This window comes from Acyrthosiphon pisum, chromosome A2, assembly GCF_005508785.2.
Source record: "Acyrthosiphon pisum isolate AL4f chromosome A2, pea_aphid_22Mar2018_4r6ur, whole genome shotgun sequence".
In the NCBI taxonomy this organism is placed as follows: Eukaryota; Metazoa; Arthropoda; class Insecta; order Hemiptera; family Aphididae; genus Acyrthosiphon; species Acyrthosiphon pisum.
Window position 1 is genome coordinate 104,899,334 of NC_042495.1, and position 17,505 is coordinate 104,916,838.

At 40.1% G+C, this 17,505-nt stretch overlaps 2 protein-coding genes across 2 annotated transcripts; one reads left to right on the top strand and one right to left on the bottom strand.

The window, feature by feature from the left end:
• Positions 1-1,587: 1,587 nt before the first annotated feature.
• Positions 1,588-16,743, bottom strand: LOC115034057. The gene is made up of 2 exons (XM_029489362.1): positions 4,817-16,743; positions 1,588-3,557 (listed from the first exon to the last, which is right to left on the bottom strand). The coding sequence occupies exon 1, from the start codon at positions 16,209-16,211 to the stop codon at positions 13,749-13,751; it is 2,463 nt and encodes an 820-aa protein (XP_029345222.1). The 5' UTR covers positions 16,212-16,743; the 3' UTR covers positions 1,588-3,557; positions 4,817-13,748.
• On the top strand, positions 2,633-3,250 carry LOC107882398 (zinc finger CCHC domain-containing protein 13-like). Its single transcript, XM_016800678.1, has one exon. The coding sequence runs from the start codon at positions 2,633-2,635 to the stop codon at positions 3,248-3,250; it is 618 nt and encodes a 205-aa protein (XP_016656167.1).
• Positions 16,744-17,505: the final 762 nt, after the last annotated feature.

Below are 17,505 nucleotides of genomic sequence, written 5' to 3' on the forward strand. Positions count from 1 at the left end.
CATTTTGTAAATCGAACCACTAGAAGTACTTTAATTTTTGTCAGTCGCTAAGGTCGTTTTGATGAAAAAATAATAGGGTTTGCAGGGGCCTTAAGTTATAAGTTAATAGTTAAGAAACAATATATTAGGTAACTCTAAAAGTGTCAGGTGAATATGCAGGAGAAAAAATACACGTGTAAAATATATATAGTTATTATGCTATGTATATTTTACTTTGAATTAGTTATTTTATTTTTTTAAATAATCACCAGAATGTCACATAGATATTGTATGGATTTCGAATAGTTTAAATAGTAACCAACAGTTTTGTCCAAAATTCCATTGTTTCTTGTTCCGCACGACATATAATATATCAAGGATAACTTGTATGTGTTTATTCTTAATTCAAATCGTTGTATATATATTATACAGTGTGTACTGTGGTTGAACGAAAAAAAAAATTAATTAATTACACGTTTTAACCATAGTACAGACGTACCTATACTTGTTGATAATAATATGTAAACTTACAATGTACCTGTATAGATAATTGATATATTATACTATATGGTTTTAACTTGACGAGTGTTATATACTTATATTTGTTAAAATTAATTGGAATATGTTATAGTATTATGGGTACCTACCTAGTCGTTACAATGGATACTTAAGCTAGTTAGGACCTAACTGAAAACTAATGAATTCGTTAAATGATTAAAAAATAAAAATAAATAAATAAATAATAACTTTGTAATAATTAGCCATGATTCCCAACAAAGAACTTTGGCAGCGCGTGCGTTTATGCGTTTTGGTTGCTCTTGTTTTCGCGTGATGACAATAATATGTGCCGATATTATATTATTATACCTCTATAAGTACGATTGTGTTATAGAAATGAAACAAACGCTTAATGCTAAATGGCCGTGATCGCGTGTCAATAATCATTGTCTGAGTTGGAATTACGTATTCAAATACGGGAATGCGCTAATGAGCGATGGGCGCAAAATGTCATAATCAGACCTCACAATGTTCACTGGCGACACGAAACGAAATAATATATACGACAACGGTATTATTATTATTAGTACACTAAACAGCAGTGTCACGATCTAGACGGTTTTTCTAATTTTCAAGACACAGTGACTATAATATTATTATTGGTAGTTTTAGCAGCCGACGATCGACGGTGGCGAAGTTATCGTGATAATCAAAATATCAAATCCAACTCTATGTGGTCGCCTTAAGCCCCCCACCAAAAAAAAAAAAATAGTTTGCCCTCAATCTTGCATTACCGTGCTTCCGGATTTCTGTACATATATATTTAAAAATAAATACTATAACTATTTAATAATAATAATAATATTTAACTCCCCCCTCCAAACAAAAAATTCTCCTGTTGGCAGTCGATTCAATACAAACATTTAGGTAGAAGAAAGTGAGAAAAAAAAATTGAAAGTTCAGAAGTTTGAATATAATTTAAACTAGACATTTATACATATTTTTATTTTACAATCTAAAAGGGGTAATGGAAATAAAAATTAAAGCTTACATATTATATGGGAGAAATTAGGAAGATAGAACTGATGTTAAAAATTCGTTCTACCCTCATTTCATTGTTGTGTTTCTTTTATTGTTAATGATCTTATATATTTTATATTTTAAGTTCCCTATCTGGTGTTGTATTGATAGCTATACAATTTTTTTTTTTAATTTAATATTTGTCTACTATTTATTGTTATGTTGACATATCATGAATATTTTACATATTTTGTTCTTATTCTATATTTTTTTTTTCTAAATACTAATTTTTCTTTTACATGGTTCTAACTTTTAATCAATGACATTTTTGGTGTGCTTATCTAATTATACACATTTTATAGTCAATTCGCTTACAATGTACTTAAAAACAAAAAAAAATTATGATATCTTAGAAGTTAAATGAGGTTTTTTTTACATTTTTTGTATTTCCTAGCCTTAACATTTATTTTCTTACTTAAACTAGCTTAAATTAGGTTAATTGTTATACATTCTTTTTTTTTTCATTTCTTTATATTTTTTACAATCATTTTCATGCTTTTTTCTGACTTATATTAGATTAGACAAAATTGTACACATTCTTTGTACCTATTTACTTGCTTTAACATTTTTTTATATCTTATGCTAACTTAAATTAGACTAATCATTCTACATTTTTTTATTATTTTTTTTTACATTTATTTATTGCTTACGCGTACTTAAATTAGGTTAGACAAAATTTTACACATTATTTGTAGTTTCTTGCTTTAACATTTTGTTATACCTTATGCTAACTTAACTTAGATTAATCATTTTACATTTTTTTTTTCATTTTTTTTTTACATTTGTTTTCATGCTTATGCTGACTTAAATTAGGTTAGAAAAAAAATGTTTACACATTCTTTGTATTTACTTGCTTTAACATTTTTTTTTTTTTATGACTTATGCTAACTTATATTAAGTTAATAATTTTATACTTATTTTAGTACTTAGGTTAATATCTTAAAGTAGGTTATTTGTATTTGTTAATGTTATTCTGTAATATTCTTATAAATTAGTTATATAATAGTTCTTATAGTAATTTATATAGGTAGTCTAATAGTTCAGACCCGGGACGGATGTCTCAGACACGGGACGGATGTCTCCTCCTGGAGCTACCCAAAGGAAGCAGCTCAATGAAAGCAGCCAAGACTATTGCTTCAGCCATGTCAAGCAAGCTTGGCGACTCCGTTGGGAAGGTGGTCCAGCTTGGGGTCCAGGTGGAAGTCGAAGTGCTGGACATCGACGCAACCGCCACCGCCTCGGAGGTCCTGGAGGCGCTTCGCGACGCGATTCCCGGTCAGGACGATCTGGCAGCCAGATCGACAGGGACGTAGTCAGCGACGTCAGGATATGGGGCACCCGATCCGGACAGCAGATTGCGACGGCGAAAATGCCCAGGAGCATTGCCGCCAGCATCGCCAGGGTCCCGATCGGGTGGACCATGTGCCGCGTCCGGCCGAGAACGCTGCTACCGGAGAGGTGTTTCAGGTGTCAGGCCTTCGGCCACAACTCCAGATCCTGCACCGCGGAGGACAGGACGGGTGCCTGTTGGAAGTGCGGAGTGGCAGGACACTTAATGAAGGACTGCGCCGAGGGTGACGACCGTTGCGTGGCCTGCGAAACCGCTGGTCTGCCGAAGGTCTCGCACAAACCAGGCTCCGGGGCGTGCGCCGCTAGAAGAAAGTCGGGAGCAGCCAAGAGTACAGATGATTAAATTCCTGCAGATAAATCTGAATGCGAATTGGGCAGCAGAGCAGCTTATGGCACAGACGGCGGAAGAGATCGGGGCTGACATCCTTATCGTATCTGAGCCGGCCACCCCCTACGGCCACGAGGACCGGTGGTGTTTCAGCACGGATCGCAAGGCTGCTATGGGAACATCACTGCGCTCAGAGCTCAGTCACGATGGTCGGGGCTTCGGCAGTGGGTTCGCCTGGCTATCATTCCAGGGACTGACCGTCTTCAGCTGTTATTGCAGGCCCGGGGCCTCGCTGCCGGAGTATCGACTGTTTCTGGGTGACCTTTCTAGCGAAACCTCAGCCGAGTACTGTTGCTTTCGCTAACCGTTGACGGACGGTACAGAACGCGTCCCCAGGTTGCGGATAGGGGAACGCCCAGTTCCCCCTGCTTCAGCAGGGTCGGGTAGCCTGCGAATAACTAATAACAGGCCGTGGACAGCTTCGATCAAATGATCCGTGGTCCGGTCGGGATGCCCCTCGTACCGGGGTAGGGTCGCTGACAGGTCCACCGAGCCTGTCAGTGGTGTTCTCAGCACGCGCTGGAAGCACGGGCGTCGGGGCTTGCTCCGTCCAGTTGCCGGGCGTCTCAGTGTTAGTCAGTCCATTCCATGTCTCCGGGGCACAGCGGTGAGTGGCTCTGGTCTGCCTCTGATGGCTCGTCTCCTTACGAGTCCCTAAGTCGGTAGGCGAGCTCGGTCGTCAAATCAAGTCCAACCTTAGATTTTAAGGGAGAGGAGTATTCCAAGGGCCAGGCCGTATACGGTTTCGTAGATGGGTGATACTCCCTCTACGTCGGTCAGAAGACTGGCGGTGCGCGGCTGGTGCGGCCGTCAGCTTGCTGGCTACGCCCTCTGTATGTCCACGGATGATCACGGTTGGCGTGGGGTCTTTGTTTTACCTTCCTCGAAAGGGTGGCGGCCAAGATTAATTTCGCGCCCCGTGGATGAGCGTTCACGGTAAAGGCAAACCGTGAGCCTACTATGCCGGTTAAATTCTCGGGAGACCTAAAGGTCGGACATCTGACTGAAGATGTAATTCAGTGCTACGGGCGCGGGAGGGCCCCGTCGGAAACGACGCCTCCCGCCGCGGGCGACCGGTGCTGGCTCGCTGGCGCTTGGTGGTCCGTTGTCGGTAGGAGTTTCGTAGTGGCGGTATTTCAACAAATACTTTGTGGTTAAGTTAATTGATGCTAGCGTATAGCACCCGCTGACAGTCGAAAACCTCTGGTGAACGTTCGGAGCGGCCTTGCGGTGCGAGCCGCGGGGTCGAATTCGGTTCCTCCCGGGCGTACAGCCGCTATACCCCTGTAGTCCTTCAGGGGAGGTTGTCTGTTACCATATACAGTCGGAGTGAGGATAGCACTCAGCCAAACCAGGCGAGATTCAGGTGGCATACAGCCTATTCTCATGGTACGGGGCTTCGGCCCTGGTGCTGGTGGTCCATTTTGACGACCCACACGCGGCTTGGCACAGCGCTTATACACGGTCCATAGTTGTAGCCGAAAGGCATCAAAACCTAGGATACTCGTGTTTCTGGGTGACCTTGAGGCGGCGATCCGCGCTAGAGGGGACTCATCGATCGTTCTGGCCGGCGACTTCAACGCCTGGAACGTGGAGTGGGGTTCGAGAACCAACAACCCCAGGGGCGCACCGCTGTCTGATCTCGCCATAAGTCTGGGGCTGATCTTGGCCAACTCGGGCACCTCCCCTACCTTCGTGAGAGGGGCGGCCACATCAATTATAGATCTCACGTTCTATCGAGGCGTGGACCTCACAGACTGGCAGGTACCCGACCTAGAGACATTGAGCGACCACAACTACGTCTGCTTCAACACGGCTGACCCAGCCCAGGCCCCGGTCGCCGATGTACCCGCTAACGTCTCCTCCGGCTGGTCAACCAAGAAGCTCGACCCAGACGCCCTGTGCCGTCATCTGAGCATCACGCACCTAGGAGCCACCGTCAGTGCCGCCTGTGCTGAGACTGCGCTGTCTTCGGCTGAATCATTTGACGCGTTCCTGTTCGGCGCCTGCGAAGCTTCCATGCCCAGGAAAAGAAAAGGCCCTCAGGGCAGACGGCTGGTGTTCTGGTGGTCGGAGAAGATCTCCGATCTGCGGCGCCAGTCCCTTGCCCTCCGTAGGCGATACCAAGCCTGCGTCAGACGCGTCAACCAGCCTGGAGTTCAAGAAGCTAGGTTTTCCTACATCGCCGCCAAGAGGGAGCTACGCATAGCCATCCGGGAGGCGAAAAACAAGGGCTGGGCCGACTTGTGTGCCCAGGTTGACACAGACCCCTGGGGCAGACCCTACAAGCTAGTGATGAAGAAGCTCGGCGGCCAGAACCCGGCCGCGAGCTCCAAGGGCAGGGAAGCCGTCATCGCCGACGCTCTGTTCCCGGCGGCCCCCGTCACGGATTGGAGATTGGCCCCGTCCCCAGCGGTGCACAACATCTTTCAGGCATTCGACCCGGTCCGGAACACGCTCGAGTTCACCAGGGTCATTCCAGAATTCAGGCCGGAAGAACTCAGCAGAGCAGTAAAGAGACTCGCACCGGGCAAGGCGGCCGGTCCTTCGGGGATCCCCAACGAGATCCTCAGGGCTGTCGCGCTCGCCCAGCCCTGCGCAGTCCTCCGCGTCTTCAATGATTGCCTCAACGCGTCGACGTTCCCACCACGTTGGAAGAGGGCACGCCTAGTGCTACTTCGTAAGGGTCCGGACAAACCTCCGGACGCTCCGTCGAGCTACAGGCCGATCTGCATGCTGGACGCCCCTGGGAAGCTGCTCGAGAGGCTCCTTCTCCAGAGGCTTGAAGATCACCTGGACGCTCACGGGGGGCGGAGAAGAGCCCCGAACCAGTTCGGCTTCAGGAGGGGAGTTAGCACTGAGTTAGCAATCGGCACCGTTCTCAGCATCGCTGCTCTGGCGGCCACCACCCCGAGATTGAAGAGCCTCTGCGTTCTGGTGACGCTGGATGTCAGGAACGCCTCCAATTCTCTGGGGTGGCCGGTCATCGACGCAGCTCTGAGGGGTATTAACACCCCGGAGTACTTGGTAGAGATGCTCCGGTCCTGGCTGGCTGACCGAACACTTCTGACTGGCGAGGAATTGGCAGAGAGACCGGTGACCTGCGGAGTGCCGCAGGGTTCCGTCCTTGGCCCCACCTTGTGGAACGTCGCTTACGACTCCCTCCTGAAGATGGAAACGCCGCCCGGGGTACAGCTAGTCGGTTTTGCGGACGATCTCGCGGTTGTGGGCACGGCCGTGACCGGACAGCAGCTCGAAGATGCAATCAATCCCACTCTGGCGGCTAGAGATGTCTGGATGCGGAGCAGGGGCCTAGAGCTGGCTCATCAGAAGAGCGAGGCGGTGGTGCTTTTCCGGAGGCGGGCGTTTGTCCCACCACGCTTGACGTTCGGCGGCCACCCGATCCCACTGCGGAATGAGATCAGGTACCTCCGGTGTGATCCTGGACAAGCGTCTAACCTTTGCTGCACACGCGAGCACTGTCGCTGCGAAGGCGGCCCATACAGCTGCTGCGTTATCCAGGCTCATGCCCAACATGGGTGGATCGGCTCAGTGGAAGAGGAGGCTGCTCGCGTCCGTTGTGGAAAGTCAGTTGCTGTATGCTGCTCCCGTCTGGATCCCTTCCGTTACAGAAGTCACCAGAACTAGGGCGATCTTGATCCGTCCGCAGAGGACCGCCGCCTTGAGGGTAATTCGGTCCTACCGCACCGTGTCGGACGAGGCCGCCTTCGCCCATTGATCTGCTTGGACTGGAGAGGCAGTACATCGGATCCCGTCTGCGCGCCCCAATGGAGCCCGGTGAACAACGGCCTTCCAAGGCGGCCGTGAAACGTGAGGCAAGATAAATTACGATCGTCGCCTGGCAGGCAAGATGGCACGCTACCCCGAAGGCAGCCTGGACGCGCCGAGTCATCCCTGACCTGGCTAGATGGCTAGGTAGGACTGTCCCGTGGGTGCCACTGACGTACCACATGACTCAGGCAATCACGGGCCACGGCTGCTTCGAATGGTACCTCCATCGTATGAACAGGGCTGCTAGCACTCGCTGCTGGCAGTGCTCGGGCGAATCAGACACTGTTGAACACACCCTGTTTGATTACCCCTTCTGGGACGGCCTTCGTGAAGCCCTGAGAGCCAGGATTGGCCACCGACCGAGCACCGATGACGTTCCGGACATCATTTGTGGACCGGCGTTCGAGCTCCTGCCGGCGGACGCCCAAGGGAAGGATGCGATCCTGAGAGAGGCCGAAGAGCGGTTCAGGCTGTTCTACGGCATGGTGGAAAACATCCTCTCAATCAAAGAAGAAGAGGAACGAGTGCGACAGGCTACAAACCGGCGGAATTTACTATAGTTAAGACCCGATCTGTACCGTTTGTAATATAACTCAATTTTGTTTCTAATAACAGCGGGTGGGGGATTGTCCCGCCGCTGTTAATTGTCGTGTGTTTGTTTTGACAATAAACGATGGGGGCTGGAGGAGAAGTACTGGCACCATAGTTCCTCCTCCAGTCCTCGATACCACAATAAAAAAAAAAAAAAAAAGGTAGTCTAATAGTTCGTCGTTTTTTTTTATTAGTTATCTTAATAAAGCAAAACATTTATTTGGGGGGTCTTTTTTTGAGTCTCCTATAAGAGTTGGTATTAATATTTTTTTTTGTTTTTATAATATATAGCTTGGATACTTGTCAGAGTGAGTATTTTTATTGTTTATTGGTTTATTTGACAATTGTTGTGTGATTTGTGATTCATAGAGCTTGATGATTTTTGTATTTTTAAGGATGAAGGTTTTTTTGTAGTTCCATCAAGGAGTGTTTTTTTGTATATAAATTGGTGTGTTGGGGTATTTTGTTAATTCTTTATTTCTCTTTGTATGATTTTCGATCGAAGTGATTTTTACTTTATTTATTTCAATTTTTGTGTTTTTATCATAGTTTTTCGTTTCTTTAATTTTTATATCGTGTATCAATGAATTGAGTGTCGGTATTTCTTGTATGTGAACTATATTGTTGGGAATTTTATTTGACATTTTTGTTGTAACGGTATTCAATCCACAATTCCCATTGTTGAGGACGCTTTCTCTTAGTTTGAATATAGGAAATATATTATTGGCTTGATTTTGATTTTTAGGTTGTACCATGTCTTTTATTTTTGTTTCATTATTATTATTATTATTATTATTATTATCATTAAAAATGTATGAATGTTATTTATTATGTTTGCGTGTTCTTTTGATTTCCAATTGTGTGTTATGTTTTGTTCATCTTTATGGTATATATGTATATTAATGTTAGTATTGATACGGTCCGTCGATTCCCGACGTTCCGTGATCTTAAATGACTGTACGCTTATTTTGTCTTAGGTACAATCTTGTGTTTTTATTGTGCGATTTTATATACAATATGGGTATATTACGTATAAGGCGAAAGTTATCCCGAACCGTGCGGCTGGCTTGTAGAATCGGGCCGCGACGGGCGGTTTCGGACCTGTAGAGGTGCGACCAAAATACAAATATTGGATGTTATTTAATTCGGCATGAATAATTATACAATTAAAAAAGGCGAGCTAGAACCACTCGTTCACGGGCTCTAGTAATTCGTGTCCGATGCGGTCCTATCTCGCAGTGGCGCCTTAGCAGGCACACTGAGGGTGGGACGTCAAGTATTGCAGGTTCTGAAAAGAACCGTTTTAGCTGGCCGCAATGGTAGATCGACCGTTGGTGCGTTCTAGCAACGCTGTTGATGGTATTTGCTCGTCGATTGTCGCGTCTTGGCGCTGGTGTGGTTACGTCGTCCGTGTTGTAATATGGATTCGCCGTAATTTCGCCGCCTCGTATCACGAGTGTCTTCGCCGCTTGTTGACAGTTGTATTCGGAGCGGTAAGTTGAATCGCCAGAAGCCGTCTCGTACGCTGGATGTCGTCGTCACGGTACTGATGGCTTCGTCTGTGTTCTTGATTTGAGTCTCGTGCTGGTTGGTGTCTGGTGTTCGTGTCTTCGGTTCTTCTTTTCTTCGTTCCGTGGTTGTTGAAGATGTGAAGAAATGTTGATTGAAGAATGTGTCGGTCTGCTTTGCTTTGTTGTGGCGGCCTTTGGCCTATTAACTATACCAGGCTCGGGGCCTATTCTAGTAGAGGGAAGTATTTGAAGGAGTTAGTGATTTAATATGGGTTGATCTTCATATGCCCATGAGAAGGGTCTGGGGGCTTTTGATATAATTGGTCTGTTTTAGAACGGCCTAAAGTTTGAATGTGTTTGAATATGGATTGTTGATTGGTGTAAAAATTTGTTGTTGGATGGTTTGTTCGATTGTGATTGAATTGGTTTGTTTGAGTAGAACGTTGTTTCTAAGGTATTGTGGCATGCCTGTTACCATCCGTATGGCTACTGTCTGGATTGCCTCGAGTTGTCTCCATTGGGATCTGGTGACGAAAGGAGCCCATGCTGCGCAGGCGTAAGTGATAATGGGTATAATATACATTTTTTAAATTGTTAGGTGGGTATTTAATGGTATATGGCTACTTTTGTTGATTACGGGATATAGCATACCTCTTGTTTGCGTGGCACGCTGTTTTATGTTTGAGATGTGGTCCCGCATACTAGGACCTCTTGGCCCGCGCCTGATGGTGATGCCTAAGTATTTCGTTTTGCTTGACCATCCAATTGCTATCCCATCGATATTTATTTTCGGTATCCTTGATAGTTTGGTTCGGCTAAAGATAACCGCAGTAGTTTTCGAAGGATTTATTTTTAAACGCCATTTACTGAACCACTCTGTAGCTAAATCTGTTTGTTTCTGTAGCTGGATGGCTGTACGTTTTGCGTTTTTGTTTTTTGTATGAAACATTGTGTCATCTGTGAAGAGAGAAATTTGTCCTTTGTCTGTGAGGGGTATGTCATTCGTGTATAGAATGAAAAGGGTTGGTGACAGGCAGGAGCTCTGTGGTACGCCGGCTTCAATCTCCCTGGTGGTTGATGTTTTGTCCTCGATTTTTGCTGAGAAAGTTCTTTTTGTTAGGAACGATTCGATTAACTTTATAAGTCCTATCGGTATTTGCAATTTTGACATTTTGAATATCAACCCTGCGGGCCATATGCGTTCAAATGCCTTTTCCACATCTAGGAAGATTGCTGCTGTTTGTTCTTTCTTATTTGTATTTGTACTGAGGTCGTCCATCAGTTTGATTAGTTGATTTGCAGTCGAGTGTCCCTGGCGGAAAGCAAATTGTTCATTTCTGATTTTCCCGGCACATTCACTTCGGAGTTTTTCTAGGATTACTTTTTCGAATACTTTAGATATTGATGATAGAAGTGCAATCGGTCTGTAGTTCTCTGAGCTTTTTATGGTCTTTTCCGAGTTTGGAGATCGAGATGATGATAGCATTTTTCCATTTTGTTGTAAAATAGCTTATCCTTAGACAACTGTTAATTATTCGCGTGAGTGTTAAAATTTTGTTTAATGGGAGAAATCTGAGTGCAGTGTTGTTAATTTGGTCCTAATTTGGTGCTTTTTTCCTTGGGAGCCTACTGATTATCTTTTGTACTGTTCCAGGCGATGTGAAGAGGTTTGGACATGTAATGGTTGTGTTTAGAATTTCGTTTGCTACTTTAGTTATTTCTTCGATTTCTGGTCCTGTGTTTAGCGTAAATTGCTTTTCGAGCGAGTCAGCTATCAGTTCCGATTTCTCGTTGGCTGAGTAGACAAGTCCGCGAGGACCGATGAGTGGGTGTGTTGCTGGTTGTTTGTTTAGCAGGCGCTTATTTAGTTTATAAATGGAACCATTTTTTGTGTTCAGTGAGTCCATGAATGTGTCCCATTGGTCGGTTTTGTGAGTTACCAGGATGCTTCTTATGAATTTGACTTTTGAGTTTAGAAGTCTTTTAATTTGGGGGTCTCGGGTTTGTTGCCATAGCCTTCATATTAAGTTTTTCTCTCTTATCTCTTTGAGGATTTCTACAGGTAATTGGTTTGGAGATTTGTGTCTTGGTGGTTTAAATTCACATTTTTTGATTGTACTATTTATTGTGTTTATAAGTTTGCTGATGGCTTCCTCAATTTTAGTTGTGGTATTTAGATTTTGGGAAGTGCCTGAAAGATCTTGACTTAGATCTTTTGTGAATTTTCTCCAGTTGATGTAACGGCCAGAGTTTGGTGGTGGTGTGGTTATTGCCGAGCTGGATAATTCCATTATTATCGGATTGTGATCAGATGATAATTCATCAAGGTTTGTGATTCGAATTTGAAGTGGGGTTCTCACTAAAGCGATGTCTAGCACGTCTGGTCGGTATCTCGTGTTTGACGGGAAATGTGTGGGTGTGTCTGGGGCTACTATCAAGTAGTCGTTTAGATGCGCTTGTACGAAGAGTGTACGGCCTGCTCTGTTTGTTGAGTGGCTATGCCACATGGGGGGTTTTGAGTTAAAGTCGCCGGCCGCGATTAACCACTCGTTATGATTTGTTAATAGGTCCAGATCTCAAGTTGTAGATTGTGAATTGAAGATTTTAGATCCTTATATTTGGGCTTGTGATAGTGTAAATCTTTTGTTATCAAGTGAAATATAGTTTTATAATTATTGATTATAGGTATCGTTTCTCCCACATTTATTTTTTGTAATGAAAGTTGTGGTTTAGTATCACCATATACTTTGGATATTAAATTAATTGTTATCCCCTTATTCATTTTGAGATCTGCAGATATACAGCGAGCTATAACAAAGTTATCTGGGCAATTAAATATGCTATCTTTTAATTCTATAATATTGTTTTTATTATTTATACTATTTACCGCGTTTGTATTGTTTATTTTTAATTGGATATTTATATTATTACTTAAAATAATGTTACTGTCTTTGAAATCGATTAAAGCATTGTTTTTTATCAAAAAATTATTCCCGAATATTATTGCGCTTGATAGATTTTTGACAACGTAGGTGTCTACATCAAAGTTGTAGTTGTTAATTTTAATTTTGATTTTTGTTATACCCGCCATGCATAGTGGTTTATTATCTGGCCCTGATAGCTGTATAGTGCTTGGCGTTATTCTATAATATAGAAATCTATATAGAATCTATATTCTAAAGGTAGTAATTCTTGTCGAATACAACATATGTTTGCCCCCGTGTCAATTGTTATTGGTAAAGTGATATTATTAAATTCTGCTTCTATGTAAAAGGCATAGGGTGTACAGTTAATTTTATTTATGTGTTGATTCGAGGATGCTGTAATTAAAGGTGAACAATTATCAGCCGTGTTTAACCTTGCATTTAGTTTTTTTGACTTATTGATGTATAAATCACAATTATTCGCGGTATACCCGAATTTATTACAAATCTGACACACTGATGGGCGTGGTTTATTTCTAAAAAAGCATTTATCTTCTGAGTGATTAGTTTTTGAGCAAATTGAGCATTGCTTTTTTTTAATATTTAAGTCCCTATAATTATATGGTGAGTAATTTATTTGTGACATATTGTTCATCGGATTTAATGGGAAGTGTAGTTGATTTTACTGTGTTGGGTTTGTGTTCCAATATGGTGTATTATTATACGATGTCTTATATGTTTGAGGTTCTTGTGTAAGCCATGTTTGATTATTAAATTTGTTTTGATTTTTTTTATTGCTAAGTGTGTGTGAATTATTTTGTTCTATGTTATTTTGTTCGTTGTTTATAATTTGGCCACACATCATTTTTAAGCTATTTAATTCTTCGCGTAATTTATCTATTTCATTTTCTTTTGCCGTTTTATTTGTGTTAATTTGTTGGAGCTTAGAATTTTATTATATCTGTTTGGAAATCAAGAGAAGTTTTAGGTGTGTTACCTGTTACCATAAATTCAACCATTTCATATTTCCACACATTACTTTTTAATTCTGTTTAATTTACATTTCCCATTATCCCTATGTATCGTGCTATGGAGGGTTTTAAGCCTTTCATTATATTGCGGACCATTTCCTCTTGTGACATTTTACTATCAATGCGCCTACATAATGATTCAGCATCGTTAATGTAAAATACCGTGTGTTCGTCTGGGAGCTGTTTACGTTTTTCTAACATTAATCGGAGCATAACGGTCTGTGCTATTGGTTCAAATTCAAACAGGAATATTTTTCTAAATAAGCCCATTTTAGGTCTTCACCACTATCTATTATGTTATCATAAAAAATAAGGGCAGAACCTTCCAAAAATACAGGGATATATTGAGTTTTCTCGGCTTCAGTCCAACCATTTATGATAGCAGCTCTATAATTTTTTTTTTTTTTTTTCATTATGTTTACTTTAAATATAAAATCAGATAACTATATCAAATTTGCATTGAAAATCTCATGATAATTGATATACAACATTTGTTTTTTTTAGTACCCGAATTAACCATCATTAACCCGAATAAATTTGCATTTAACCGTAACTAGAAAAGTGTATTAATCCGTAACACCCGAATTCAATAACCCAAAATTACTTATATCACCACTAACCCGAAACCCCAAAAAGCGATTCCGATGTTAGGCCTTGCTATATATTCATAGTTTATAGCAAAATTTATTATGATATCATTATCATAATTTTGATATACAAAATCATATGGGTCATTTGCCATAAAAGATAAGTGCAGCGGATTTTGTTTATATAATTCTAATATTTTTTGTAAACCATAATCATTTTCGCGAGCTGTATCAAAATCTTCTAAATTATCTCTGAAAATATTTATCAAATCACCAATATCCACTTCCTTATGATCAAGTGCTTGCATAATTTCATCGTTATTTATAATATAATCTAGCATTTCTATATCCAGATCAGCGAAAGAGTTAACCATTGTATTGTTGTTGATTAATTGCATAATCTGTATAATTTTATCGCTATTGATAATATATTCTAGCATATCTTCATCTAAATTAACTAAATACTTAACTGTCATTGCATAATCTTTGATTAAATGCATAATTTGTATAATCATTAATAGAGATTTCCGAGATAAATTATCATAACATATTTCTAATTCCTTCATAATATCAAAAAACTCTTGTTCTTCTGGAGTCCTTTTATATTTTTTATCAAAATATTTCTTAAATTGTTCTATATCTTTAATGGCATTTACTATGTTATTGCAATTATCTTCACCAATGCGATTAGCTAGTTTAGATTGTGATGATTCTACATCACAATTTTTACGAATATTTCCTATCAAGTGGTAGCATTCTTTATTAACAGTTAATCGTGTATTTTTTTTACCAAAAATAAATTCGCCATCAGTTTCATAATCATTATCACATTCAATGCTCTTATTGATAAATAAGCTACGAGACCAAGTCAAACTATTAGAATGTGACTGACTTACTTGGTCAAACTTTTTAATGTCATCAGAAGTTGGAGCAGCAGGACCTGTATTACATTCAGGCGAAAACTCTAACGGTTGTTTTGAAATTTTGGATAGCTTGGCTCTTGGTGGTAGTTTTATGATAATGGGATTGTCTTCACTAAAAATTGCATGTACATTTGGTGGTCTATTATTTAGTATATGCTCTATTAATATTGGTGATCCAAGATTTTTTCCCCTTTTAGGACTAATAAAACTTTCATCTACCTTCTGACAGTTGTGTGGTATTAATACACACATATTTGGTTCTGGGTAATATGTTCCTAGAGGAATATGAAATGTTGTGATCACTCGATACATTCTATCCATATAACTAAATAAACGGTATATCTTGGACCGTGTACCTTCAGGATACTCGTATCCAGTAGACATAACAGTAGGTGGTTTATAACAACCAGCTATAATACGCAAATAAGCACTATAAACCCCATTGAAATCAAGTACATCTGAATCAACTAGGTGGAGATATAGTATTGCAGTATTATTTGTATCTCGGAATGATTTTATTAGTTCTATTGTTTTTGAATGATTCTTGGCATGATCTCGAATATATTGATATGGTACATTACATTCTGCGCCTTCGTTTTCTTCTTGTGCTATAAACTTTTTGGCTAAATCTGAATCTTTGTTTTTTAAACGTTTATAAAATGTTTTCACATCTTCAATTTTTGCTTCTATACCAATTTTGGTATACCAAGAACAATTCCAATAATAACCAAATGTTTTATATTTGATTTTTCTTGTATTAACCCGACTTTCTAATTCTAAAATTAATGAGTTATTTTTTCTTGTACTCAAAGAGTACATACGATTCAGTCCTACACTGACAGCAATAGTTGGTAACTTATCTATGTCATATGATTCAAATCCATTTGCTAATATTTTAGATAACAATGGGTCCACCACTATACTATCTGCTGTAACTTGATTTTTATATACAAACGGTGGCTCAAGGTCAAGGATCTTCGATTTTGTTCTAATAGTTTTTTTGTGTTTAGTAGTAAAGGGCCAATCATTATTATTTACTAATTCCTTATATAATGCATTAAATTCTTCATCGGGTTCTTCATCCGAAGAATCATCACTAAATCTACGTTCCGGTACAGCAGCTATTATATTAATAACAAAATATGGATCAACTTTGCTTGCAAAATTATTATCTTGGAATTGTTTAATCAATAGATTAGTATCTATCTCTTTATATGTTATAGCATTGCTCGGAATATCGTTTTGCATGGACAGTGCTATACGTTTATTATAATGAGGAATCGCATAATAAGAACGCTCTTTAATTGCCTGATCATACTTATTAATAGCTCCACATATATTATGTTGCTTCAATAAAATATTACCATCATCAACACAATGTGTAGCTAAATCAGGTTGTGGTTTGATTTCTATGCAGGGCATAAAAGCCATCGGAACATTTGGAAATGTTGTATCTCCAATATTTATTGTACTTTCTGAAACAAATAAATATTGACAGGTGGTTAATAATACTCTATTATCTTTACCAATGTTTGTGTGTGTGTTTAAGCGATCCATAGCTTATCACGCTTATAGTTCTGAAATTTGGTACATATGTAATTATTCACACAGAAAGTACACCTCGAAGCCAATTTTTAATTTTACATAGGGATTTGTTGGCTCAACAATTAGTTAAATAATTAATTGATAAAAAGTTTAACGCCTATGCGCACAACTCGGCCATCGAAGCCTGATCTTATTTGGAATAGAGTATAGTTGTTCATACCACCACCCCGTGTGCGAAAACGGCTATACCCATAGATAATATAATATAATGGATAGACCATCCATAGAACAATACTATACTCAATGTAATTATAATACAATGTAATGTATTATAATTACCTTGACTATATTAAATACCCATGGCCCATGGGGCAGCGTTCCTGAAATTCCGGTATATGCCCCATCTATACCATTGTTACCAGTAGTTACCAATAGGTAACCATTTTGACTTATGACTATCTACTAATAATTATTATCAAATAAATATAATTTTCTGTTTGAATTTTGAATTATTCGATTATTTGAAATTTTTAAGTTTGAACGGAAGTATGTTGACATAATGTTACCAATTACAAAGGTACAAAAATTATTAATTTTAATTAATTTATCATTTTTTTAAACAAAAAATAAAATAAAAAATATCTTGTCCATGATATCAAAAATATATTACCCCATTGTTCTATGCCATAGAGCATATATAAATAAATTGTTTATTTTTATGTCTATGTTCAATCAGTTTATCATTCAGGAATGCTTATGGAAGGCTGATGGCCTATCCATTATGTCAGTGGCGTACGCAGAATTTTTCAATGGGAAGGGCTTGAAATTTAGTTACATTTTTTTGTTATTTGTCCAGTCTAATAATTTCCGACGTTAATTTGAGGTATATTAAAATGTTTGTAACTTTTCAACATTTCTGCTATAAAAGTGCTATAAAAGTGCTATAAAAGTGCTATAAAAGTGCGGATACCATGGAAGTTATTTATGAAGTCTAACATGTTACCTTAAGTTAGAATTTTGTTGAGCTTTTGGATGATTCTAGTTAGGGACGGATTGGAATTTCGGACCAGCCCGGGAAAATACTTTTTAACCGGCCCACTATTTGTTGGGAGATTGGGGGCAACTGATAAGTGTACCATACTGAAGATAGTAATTTTTTTTTAGTATTTTAAAGGGTAGTCTACTGTAATCAGTGTTATTATAAAATCAACTTTCAACAATAAAATGTTATAATAAAATAATATAATGGAATAACAATAGTATTACCTACATATACATGTTAGTAATTTTATATTTTATATTATCA

Coding starts and splice junctions, on each gene's coding strand:
- LOC107882398 (XM_016800678.1), top strand. CDS start 2,633: ATGTCTCCTCCTGGAGCTACCCAAAGGAAGCAGCTCAATGAAAGCAGC.
- LOC115034057 (XM_029489362.1), bottom strand. CDS start 16,211: ATGGATCGCTTAAACACACACACAAACATTGGTAAAGATAATAGAGTA.